The 12,529-nt window shown below is 41.6% G+C and overlaps 1 protein-coding gene across 1 annotated transcript in view; it reads right to left on the minus strand.

Moving 5' to 3' along the window:
• Positions 1-12,529, minus strand: part of LOC126471298 (uncharacterized) — a 146,589-nt gene that overhangs the window by 40,675 nt on the left and 93,385 nt on the right. Inside the window, exon 8 of the mRNA XM_050099418.1 lies at positions 1,523-1,576. Coding sequence (XP_049955375.1) covers positions 1,523-1,576 — 54 coding nt within the window. The remainder of the gene's footprint in view (positions 1-1,522; positions 1,577-12,529) is intronic.

Raw genomic sequence — 12,529 nt, forward strand, 5'->3', positions numbered from 1 at the left:
ATTGGTAGTTTGATGACAGAAAGACATCTCCAACAAAGAGACAGAAAAGAACGAGGTAGGTTGGGTTAGAATAAATGCCAAAGAGGTAGGGTGGGTAAGCCACATACGTGCGCACTACTAGTCCAAAAACTAATATACGAGTACATTAAATGTGGTCTATCTCGGAACCCATTCGGAAAAAGCATATGTCGCATGAAGTCTTTTGTTTCAAATCAGCTTCCCTGTCATATCCCTGAATATTTACCAATTCTCCTGGGACACCCTGTACAGAGTCTGGTATAGTCTATTTATCTGATGATATTGGTGCTAATTAATTCACCGTAATCCTACGACAAGAGATAAGAGCAGTTGCACATTCAGGTAATGGACAGTCCCACATTTTTCAAAATATAACAACGCCATCTGCTAAACTCTTCATATCGCAACTAACGTTACCTGGCAACTCTTTAATACATACGGTGAATAATGATGATATTATAACAACCCCCCCCCCCCCCCCCCCGTGAGAACATTAAGAGTTACCGTTGTGGCCCGTATCGATTCTCATTTCATGTGTTTCCATTTCGTCAGTCCACAAATACTCTGTTCTATTCGCAAATCTGCTAAGTACCCAATACGAACTAGTTTCCCAAGCAGGTGTAGTGCAGCACTTTTGATTTCGCAATAACTAGTGTGAAGTTCCCGAGTTTACTGTTTATGGTCACTTGTCAGTTACTATAAGGAAAACGGTTTGTTCACCACAGATACTGTTCTGGTACAGCATACAGTTGTAATATTTCATGAAGTTTTTACATACAGGCATATTGCATCATTTAGAAGGTAAAATGAATGAGTCTTCAGAAAATCCACGGAAAATGAGAAGGCCCAGAAAGCTTCAGAAATTCATTCCAATATTTGGTTATGTGACAACTATGGTCCAGCAACCATTTGAGGCAGTTCTAAGTAAGTTACTATGTAGTACTCAAATATGGATACAACTGCCAGTAAGGTATAGAAAAATGGGCCAGGGCGACTTGTTGGCTTCCTTGATAGCAAACAATGAAATCAAGTGATGAGTTTTGGTTTCCATAGTCCTAGAATTTTGTCTGGATGTTGATGTGACGTTAACCCATCTAAATGCCTACTATATGTGAAAAAATGAGATTGTATCGATTTTCAGATTCCTCCAAAACTAGCAACGTGAGCTAGTTTTCAGGTTGGTGGAAGTCAATGGCATACCACCTCCAATTAAACCATGCCTTGAAAATAGTGTTGCGGAAAATCTGTCTTTCTTCCTCGAACAGAATTCAGATAGCATTTTCGAACATAATATCTTCATTAAAGCATTGTTTACCGTCGCAGATTGTATATTATATCAAACAGTGCCTATAAACTAATTTCAGGCTTGTAGCAACGTCAGAAAAACTGAAAAGCAATTTCGAAACATTCGTGTTGTACAATACAACGTACTCACGTTGTTACATAAAGTTATGACTATAACGAAAATTTGATTTTTAAGTGAAGTTTACATTCTTTCACTTACCAGAATGTTCTCCAAGGCATTTAATCCCTTCAGAATCACATATAGGGAATTTTCCTGGAAAAAAGAAGTGAGAACTGAGACATAACACATCTTATTAGCACGATTCGTGACAAAATATTGGTTCTAGGAACGAAGAAATGGAACTCGTTCAGTACTTAATTTTATTTTTCTCAGACAGTGTGCGTGACTGTACTAAGACAGAAATTTTCTTTTACGTACACATACAATAATTTTATTGATTCGAAACTGTAAGAACAGTATGGATTACTTTGTTATCAGTTTTAACAGAACTAAGAGGAGATTTTTGACAAAACAATACAGATAATTCAGACTTGGAAATAATACTGGTTTCTTTGGTTCCAAAATAAAATGAATTTTCAATTTACGATCAGAGATATTTGTTTTCGTGCACAGTCATTGATTTTGACACACAATTCTCAGATTTTTCTTAGAATTTAAAGCATATATTAGATACCCTATCATAAATGAACCCTTTTGACATCCAAATGTGTCATGGTTTCTCCCCACAACTGTGACGTTAAAACTATATTAACATATCTTCCTTCGACATCCTTAGCTGCAAGATGACAGAATATGTGATAAATGGTCTCTAAGAGAAGTAACTGGTCGATGTATGTAATATGATGAATCGGAAAGTATATAGGAGCATATCTTCATTCATAATTAGATACGAGTTTTTATAGACATTCCATTCGACTTTTATTATGAGTGTGGTAGTAAAACATTTAATCATGAATTAACCACCTCCAACGAGGTTTAAAATAAGTCAGGAATAGCATGAAAGTATTAACCTGGACCGGGTGTCGGTAAAAACTATCGATTCAAGTTGCACTTTGTACGTGAATGTACAAGATTTTGAAACTGCTGTTTCTCTCTAAAGGAGTCTGACATGATGAGAAAAATGTATTAACGTATAATTTAGGTATCACAATAGTTTGCTGCTGTCAATTTCAGCCATATCCTTTTGCATAACATGGAAGTTGAACCTTTTTAATCATATACGAGGGCTATCCACAAAGTATATTACGTTTTGGAATTAAAAATAAATAAAGAATTGGACATTTTTTATTATATACAGATGAAAGCCACACTTAAACACTACTTTTCTACATAGTTGTCATTTAAATTAAGGCACTTATCGTAGCGATGGACGAGCTTGGAAATTTCTTCGTCGTAAAATTCGGCCGCCTGCGGCTTCAACCACGTGGTTACCTCTTTTGGGACAGAAAAGGTGTGATTTTTGTGGATTTCCTGGAAAGAGGCATTACAATAAACTCTCAAAGGTATTGCCAAACTCTGCACAACCTCAGAAGAGGAACACAAAACAAGCGTAGGGGAAAGTTGGTTTCAAAGATCTTGCTGATTCACGACAGCGCCCGGGCCCACACGGCAAATGCCACTCGTGAAGTTCTCGAATCTTTTTAAGTGGGGGTTGTTTCCTCATCCGCCGTACAGTCCCGACCTGGCACCGAGCGACTTCCACCTATTCCTAGCAATGAAGAAGTTGGCTATGCAGCGTTTTGATGACGACGCACAGCTTCAAGAAGAGGTAACCACGTGGTTGAAGGCGTAAGAGGCCGAATTTTACGACGAAGGAATTTCCAAGCTCGTCCATCGCTACGATAAGTGCCTTAATTTAAATGGCAACTATGTAGAAAAGTAGTATTTCAGTGTGGCTTTCATCTGTATATAATAAAAAAAATTGCAATACTTTATTTATTTTTAATTCCAAAACGTAATGTACTTTGTGGATAGCCCTCGTATTTATTACAATACAGATACCTTGTGTTATCTCCCTTATATATTGTAGCACAATCATATTTGACAGTTCGTATTTGCATCGTTTACTCGATCCATCCAATACATAATCCGACAGTTATTTAGTTTCATGTTCTACTGATCATTTTTCACGATAAATCGTAACAATGTGGATCGAATCACATCGCAAATTAATTTGTATATATGGTTGCATTCTGAACATTTTTGATTTTTTTTGCAAATTTGAGTTAGTACTTCCTATGCACGACATATTGCACATTACAAAAACACAAATTATCTACGAAATATTAGAAATTTTCAGCGAGAAACTTCCTCAGTTTGTACTCATACTTTACTATCTGTCAGACAATTTACGTCACTTGATAAGCGATCGAAATATTTTTTTGTAGCATTTTGCACCCTTTTTTGTTAAAGACAACCTTCTTGTGGAGTAATGAATCTTATTTTTCGTTCTGGTATTGTAATTACGTATATCATTGCTCCCTTCGAACTGTATTATTTATGTCAAACTTCATGATGAAATAAATATACTGCGAAGCATTAGTCATAATGTCGAAGACCCTAAACGGATGTCTTCAAGATGATCGTGGGTGAGCACCACATATTATTCTTACAACACGTTTTTAAGCAACGAAGGCTTTCTTTCTTAAAGATGGGTTAGCCCAGAACATTATTCAATATGACATTGTTGAATGAAAATATGCAAAATATGTCAGCTTACTAATATGTCTCTTCCCAAGATTCGCAGTGACTCTAAGTGGAAATGTGGCTGGACTAAGTTGTTTCAGTAGTTACAAAATGTGCTTTTTCGAGTTTGCTTTCTCATCCATATGGACACCTTCTAACTGCGAAGTTCTTATTTCCTCAGCATGTGTTACACTTATCACTGGTATTGTATCCCTAGATGTGCAGAATTGAATATGTTGTCTTTGCAGGAATTGAGGGTGAGACCATTCACAGAAAACCAGTCAATGATGCGTGTAAGAACATTGTTTACCATTTCTTCTTTTTCTGTATGTATGCCTGGATTGATTATAATACTAGTGCCATCGCTAAAAAGAGCTAATTCTGCTCGTTGTATATTAGATGGAAGATGGTTTATATATGAGGAATAGTAGTGGACCTCTCCCCAGCCAGAATTATTGCCGCGGAATATATTGGCTGAATTACTAAGTACCACTTTCCGCATTCTTTTAGTCAGATATGAAATTATTTATTAGTTTGCTATACCATCAATCCCACAGAACGGCAGTTTAACTAGGAGAACAGTTTAACTTGTTCCCCTTAGTAGAACGGGGGTGTAGATCACAGTAGGGTGCAGTGTACTTTTAGCAAAAAAGTTAAGTGTAGGTCAGTACCAAAAGCGAGTAGAAAGAAAAGGGTTTTGCTGTTGGAAGTAGCTACACCAGGAGTGTTGGCCAGATGGTACAGGGTAGATTAGGGTAAGGGTACCAGGTCACAAGTATTGTGAACACAGGTGCTATCATTAGCCAGTTGACAGAGGGTGGATAGAACTTGTGTAAAGATTTTGACAAAGAGTTTCATGTTATCAGAGTAAGTGGAGCCGGGGAAAGCCTCGCTAAAGACGGAAACTACAGTACAAGGATGACCTGGATGAAATAGGAGTAGTAACTAAACAATTTTGTGGAAGTCCTGCAACACCGTGATCATCCCGGTGTTAACACTGCTGTGAACCGTGTGAACACAGAGTTGAGCAAGCTGCTGTTGACTAAAATGGAATCTCATACGAGCGCAGTGTTTGTTAATATAATTTGGAAATTAATTTATACTAGGCACGACCTATACATGAACAAGAGAGGGAAAGATAGGTTGTCTGAGACTCTTGCAGAAAATGCACGGAGGTCACCAAGGCACAAAGCAAGATCTCTATGGTTACTGGTGTCAGAGGGGTGCTTCTTATCGTCAGAATCTGGATTCGGGAACCCTGTCATGAAAGAAGTTGATACAAGAAAGGAGTCACACAAAATTCTTCAAAATACAGAGTAAAATAAAATTAGCTTATTGAATCATAATATTACGCGACTGAGTAATAAGGTGCAAGAGCTTCTTGTCTCTTTCAAATATATAGAGAACTATGATAATATAGACATCATGTGGGTCGAATACGGGAATGCAGCCAAACGACATCGCCGACAACCGTCGATCTTTCGACAGGTGCACTCCCTGCAATTTTCGAGTCAAAACTGCAGCAAGTAAGTGGTGTAGAAGGGAATTTAAAACCTCGGTTTGCAGGGCAATTCCGGAAACACACACACACAGTAAACACTAGCGCCAATGCACAGCCAAAGATGACTGATACCAGAAGTTACCGATAGTGAAATTATTAAAGAACGGATGAAATAGCATTAACTGTATCCCACTGTTTTTTAACAAGAGAGAGAGAGTAGGATTCCACGCAGAACTTAAGCAGAAACCTATATCTCTATTTACAAGATTACGTGTTACTTTAAACTCAACTGCTTCCTTAATACCACTATCCCAGTAGCAAGAAGTGCATGCCAGAATCTCCGTGTTGTTATATTCCACTGTATGACCGGTGTCAAGACAGTGTTCTGCAATAGCCCATTTCCTCGTCTAAACGTGGTTGACGCTTATGTTCAGTACACCGGTCTTCCACGATCCTGGGTGGCTGACCAGTATATGATATCCGACAGCTACAAGGAATACGATAGACACTTGCCTTACAAAAACCAAGATCATCCTTAACGTAATCTAAACGGACCCTAATGTTAGCTGGAGGTCATAAAACATATTTCACATTATATTTACGAAAAATAAGACCAGTATATCAGAGATGCTCTCTGCATAAAACAGAAAGGCCGTTGAAATCGGTGCCAAAACTGTATTATCATCACTCACTGGGTGCACGGTTGGTCAATAGCGCAAAGTACGTCTTCACTATTACATCGGAAACAGATGCTCTAGGGATGTTTAGGAGTGTGGAAATCTTGCGTACGGACGTATGACACAAGTGACACCCAATCACCTGACCACGTTCAAAGTCCGTGAGTTCCGCGGAGCGCCCCATTCTGTTCTCTCACGATGTCTAATGACTACTGAGGTTGCTGAATGAAGTATCTGACAGTAGGTGGCAGCACAATGCACCTAATATGATAAAACGTATGTTTTTGGGAGTGTCTGGATGCTTTTGATCACATAGTGTATTTATTCACTCAGAATGTTGTAGATAATCCACTGTAGTTCAAAAGAAACAATGATTTATGTAATTCAGTACCAACAGGAAAAATGACATTCATTACTCCAATTATGGTTGTCTCTAGCACAAAGAATGGCGCACAATACTGTAGCGAAAATTTTTGACCACTTACCCAGCAGTATAAAATGTGTGGAAGGCACCAAACTATACTTTGAAAATAAACTGCAAGAGTTTCTCTTTAACAACTCCTCCTATTGAACAGAAGAATTTGTATTATTGTCATGTGTAAATGGTTGTGGGTAGCGTTTACAAACTCACTTATGAATATTAAAAAGGAAGCAGTTGTACATGGGCATCATGAAGCCATGTATACTAATTAATTTGTGACGTGATGTAAAAATGATTGATTCGAGATCATTGTGATTGATCGTTCAAATGATGCATGAGCATGGAACTAAGAATGTTTCACCATCTACCTAGTAATCTATAGTAGATATGTGGTATCATCTTCTTTTATACTGTAGCTTAATTCTATTTGATATCTTTTGTGAACATCATTTTATTACGTCCATGTATTGCACAGTTTGACGTATAATTTGGAATGTTCTCTCTTTCTTCTATTTCATTATAATTGTGTGACGTCATCCGCCACTTACATCTAGTGTTTACATTAAAATCCCACAAGTTCTGTTGTAAATTTCGGTAATTTCCCTGAATACAGCTTTGTCTAAGTGTATGTATAAATTAGTGTAATATTGCTAAAGTGGGAATTGTAAAGGTTTCTGACGTATGGGTGTAGGCAGCGAATAATAATTATTATAAAGCAGAGAGTTTGTGCTGTGATGGAATCGGACATTTTTCCGTGGTATACATCCCACTGCTGCATCCAGTCGGTACTAGGTTAGTGGATTGTACAAGCTGCCTCTTCCCAATATGCAAACGCAGTTTTTTTCACAAAATTGTTTTATTTCCCTACAATTCTGTAATTTTTTCCTTTCGTCTAATGTGATATAAAATTTATGAAGATGTGCAGTGAAGTCACCCAGCCAGTAAGGTAACTACGGAGGCGTATACAAAATAGAGCAGTCCCATTACTATCTTACACTCAGATGGCTAAGCTAATGGCGGTCGGTTATCATGTGCTAATGTGTTACGGCGCACTGTAAATATGGCACTAAAATTGTGCCATTTCTCTTCCAATGTGAGCCGTGAATTGCACTAATATTACTCCATTTCTCTTGTAGCGATCTCTCTCGGCGAAAACTAAAAACCAGTGTCGAGTACTGAAATAATGGTCAACCGTGCTACGACCAACTCTGAGACGGGACGCAGTTGTCTGTTTTCGACTTTGCATATTCTGACGTGGCGTCATGTCTTCTGTCACTATGAGTGCTACATTTCTCAGAGCATCAGATGAGTGTTTCTCAGAATGTGCGTGTGATGTACGGTGCAAGTGTAGAGTAGGGGGCTTTTTGAGGAGCAGTTGACCTAAAGGAGCAGTGGCCTAGAAGTCAGAAGGTAGATCATGGTTTGGGAACTTATGTTCACGCCTGATGTACTCAGGGGACTATACATCATTTTTAGTTCGTGAGAAGCCAACCTGGATACACGCCAACTTGGCCGTTGTAGGGTCACGTTTCTTCTTCGTGGATTCGTTGAATCTAGACGGATTCTGGAGCAGTTTTACATTTGCATGTGTTGAATGACACCTTTACTTCCTGTATGTTGTGTTTTGCGCCTGTAAATAGCCAAAACGTTTCATCCCTTGGACTACATACCCAGGAACGAGAAGAAGTAGAAGACGTGAACAGGTTTCGAGTTGCCGCCTCTGCCAATCCTGCCTCTGCCAACCAACGACCTGATCCCTTAAGGTCCTAGTTTAAAAAATGGTAAAAAAACTAAGTTATAAAACGTTTCCAAGCACACTGAGTGGCAATTTCTCGGCTAGGGCTTGATTCCCACTACCACAATCTTTTCTTGGCGTTCTATTTTATTCTTCGCAATTTTAAACGATTAATTGTAAAATTAAAATATAATAATCCTACACGAATTGAATGCTTCTGTTTCCGAAATAGCTACATGCTACATACGATATGACAAAAGGAACCGCTCCAGGTAGTGATGATCTCCCACTCGATATTTTAAAGATGTTGAATGACGAGTCTATAAAACATTTAGCTAAAATATTTTCAAATTGTTTGGACAATGACAAATTACCAAGAGACTGGGATAAAGCCAAAATAATACTAATACACAGGAAAGGTAGTACAAAAGATACAAAGAACTATAGCCCTATCAGCTTCCTGTCCGTACGGCACAAAATTTTAACTAGAATTTTGAACACCAAATTGAACACTACTCTTGACCTGGCCCAACCCACTGAGCAAGTTGCATTCCGCGTAGGATTTAGTACACCTGATCATATCCTCACTCTACATGAAACAATTAATAGAACAAATGAATACCATCTACCTCTTCTCCTTCCCTTCATAGAGTACGAAAAGGAATTCGATTCGATCAGTCACCCAGCAGTGTTTGAGGCTCTAACAGAGCAAGGGATAGAACAGGCCTATATAAAAAGTTTTATATAAAATGTACAAAACCCTCACAGCGTTTGTAAATGTAGTTGAAGAAACCAATGAATTTCCCATCGAAAAGGCCGGGAAACAACTTTTCTCAGTAGTCCTCGAAAAATCGATGTGTAAATTAGATAGTAAAACAAAGGGAATGCAAATTCTGGGAAAGAGATTTAAAACAGCCTGAGGTCCGTTGACAACATTGTATTATTAGCAAATAGTATAAAAGAACTTCTAATAATTGTTAGTGAACTTGCCTCAGTCTGCTCTGAAGTTGGTCTAAAAATGTACAATGATAAAACCAAGATCGTGATGAATGAATGAACACCAGACGGACATACATCTGTTGGGAGTATGCTACTTCAAAGGGTCATAGAATATGTCTACGAATGGACGATGATGATGAATGTATGGACACCAGAGGGAAAGGTACACTCCTGGAAATTGAAATAAGAACACCGTGAATTCATTGTCCCAGGAAGGGGAAACTTTATTGACACATTCCTGGGGTCAGATACATCACATGATCACACTGACAGAACCACAGGCACATAGACACAGGCAACAGAGCATGCACAATGTCGGCACTAGTACAGTGTATATCCACCTTCCGCAGCAATGCAGGCTGCTATTCTCCCATGGAGACGATCGTAGAGATGCTGGATGTAGTCCTGTGGAACGGCTTGCCATGCCATTTCCACCCGGCGCCTCAGTTGGACCAGCGTTCGTGCTGGACGTGCAGACCGCGTGGGACGACGCTTCATCCAGTCCCAAACATGCTCAATGGGGGACAGATCCGGAGATCTTGCTGGCCAGGGTAGTTGACTTACACCTTCTAGAGCACGTTGCGTGGCACGGGATACATGCGGACGTGCATTGTCCTGTTGGAACAGCAAGTTCCCTTGCCGGTCTAGGAATGGTAGAACGATGGGTTCGATGACGGTTTGGATGTACCGTGCACTATTCAGTGTCCCCTCGACGATCACCAGTGGTGTACGGCCAGTGTAGGAGATCGCTCCCCACACCATGATGCCGGGTGTTGGCCCTGTGTGCCTCGGTCGTATGCAGTCCTGATTGTGGCGCTCACCTGCACGGCGCCAAACACGCATACGACCATCATTGACATCAAGGCAGAAGCGACTCTCATCGCTGAAGACGACACGTCTCCATTCGTCCCTCTATTCACGCCTGTCGCGACACCACTGGGGGCGGGCTGCACGATGTTGGGGCGTGAGCGGAAGACGGCCTAACGGTGTGCGGGACCGTAGCCCAGCTTCATGGAGACGGTTGCGAATGGTCCTCGCCGATACCACAGGAGCAACAGTGTCCCTAATATGCTGGGAAGTGGCAGTGCGGTCCCCTACGGCACTGCGTAGGATCCTACGGTCTTGGCGTGCATCCGTGCGTCGCTGCGGTCCGGTCCCTGGTCGACGGGCACGTGCACCTTCCGCCGACCACTGGCGACAACATCGATGTACTGTGGAGACCTCACGCCCCACGTGTTGAGCAATTCGGCGGTACGTCTAGCCGGCCTCCCGCATACCCACTATACGCCCTCGCTCAAAGTCCGTCAACTGCACATACGGTTCACGTCCACGCTGTCGCGGCATGCTACCAGTGTTAAGGACTGCGATGGAGCTCCGTATGCCACGGCAAACTGGCTGACACTGACGGCGGCGGTGCACAAATGCTGCGCAGCTAGCGCCATTCGACGGCCAACACCGCGGTTCCTGGTGTGTCCGCTGTGCCGTGCGTGTGATCATTGCTTGTACAGCCTTCTCGCAGTGTCTGGAGCAAGTATGGTGGGTCTGACACACCGGTGTCAATGTGTACTTTTTTCCATTTCCAGGAGTGTATATGTAGGAAGCATATAACTTAAGAGGCTCACAGAATATATCTATCTGGGTCACCTGCTAAATATGGAAGGAGACTTAAAACCAGAAATATTTCAATGTATTGAATTAGGCTGGCAGGCTTATGGAAGATACTCCCCAGTTTTCAAGTCCAACATGTCGGGGGGCAGCTAAGAAAAACAGCTTTGACCAATGTATACTGCCAGTAATAACTTATGGCTGAGAGACATGGACATTGAATTAGTTCATTGTCCGAAAACTAATAGCAGCCCAAAGAAGAATGAAAAGATGAATTTTGAGCTACACCAAGATAGATACACTACTGGTCATTAAAACTGCTACACTACGAAGATGACGCGATACAGACGCGCAATTTAACCGACAGGAAGAAGATGCTGTGATATACAAATGATTAGCTTTTCAGAGCATTCACACAAGGTTGGCGCCGGTGGCGGCACCTAAAACGTGCTGACATGAGGAAAGTTTCCAACCGATTCCTCATACACGAACAGCAGTTGACCGGCGTTGTCTGGTGAAACGTTGTTGTGATGCCTCGTGTAAGGAGGAGAAATGCGCACCATCACGATTCCGACTTTGATAAAGATCGAATTGTAGCCTATCGCGATTGCGGTTTATCGTATCGCGACATTACTGCTCGCGTTGGTCGAGATCCAATGACTGTTAGCAGAATATGGAATCTGTGGGTTCAGGAGGGTAATGCAGAACGCCGTGCTCGATCCCAACGGCCTCATATCACTAGCAGTCGAGATGACAGGCATCGTATCCGCATGGCTGTAACGGATCATACAGCCACGTCTCGATCCCTGAGTCAACAGATGGGGACGTTTGCAAGACAACAACCATCTCCACGAACAGTTCGACGACGTTTGCAGCAGCATGGACTATCAGTTCGGAGACCATGGCTGCGGTTACCCTTGACGCTGCATCACACACAGGAGCGCCTGCGATGTACTCAACGACGAACCTGGGTGCACGAATGGCAAAACTTCATTTTTTCGGGTGAATCCAGGTTCTATTTACAGCATCATGATGGTTGCATTCGTGTTTGGCGACATCGCGGTGATCGCACATTGGAAGCGTGTGTTCGTCATCGCCACCTTGGCGTATCACCCGGCGTAATAGTATGGGGTGCCATTGGTTACACGTTTCGGTCACCTCTTGTTCGCATTGACGGCACTTTGAACATTGGACGTTACATTTCAGATGTGATACGACCCGTGGCTCTACCCTTGATTCGATCCCTGCGAAACCCTACATTTCAGCAGGATAATGCACGACCGCATGTTGCAGGTCCTGTACGGCCCTTTCTGGATTCAGAAAATGTTCGACTTCTGCCCGGGCCAGCACATTCTCCAGATCTCTCACCAATTGGAAACGTCTGGCCAATGGTGGCCGTGCAACTGGCTCGTCACAATACGCCAGTCACTACTCTTGATGTACTGTGGTATCGTGTTGAAGCTGCGTGGGCAGCTGTACCTGTACACGCCATCCAAGCTCTGTTTGACTCAATGCCCAGGCGTATCAAGGCCGTTATTACGGCCAGAGGTGGTTGTTCTGGGTACTGATTTCTCAGGATCTA

This window comes from Schistocerca serialis, chromosome 3, assembly GCF_023864345.2.
Source record: "Schistocerca serialis cubense isolate TAMUIC-IGC-003099 chromosome 3, iqSchSeri2.2, whole genome shotgun sequence".
Lineage (NCBI taxonomy): Eukaryota > Metazoa > Arthropoda > Insecta > Orthoptera > Acrididae > Schistocerca > Schistocerca serialis.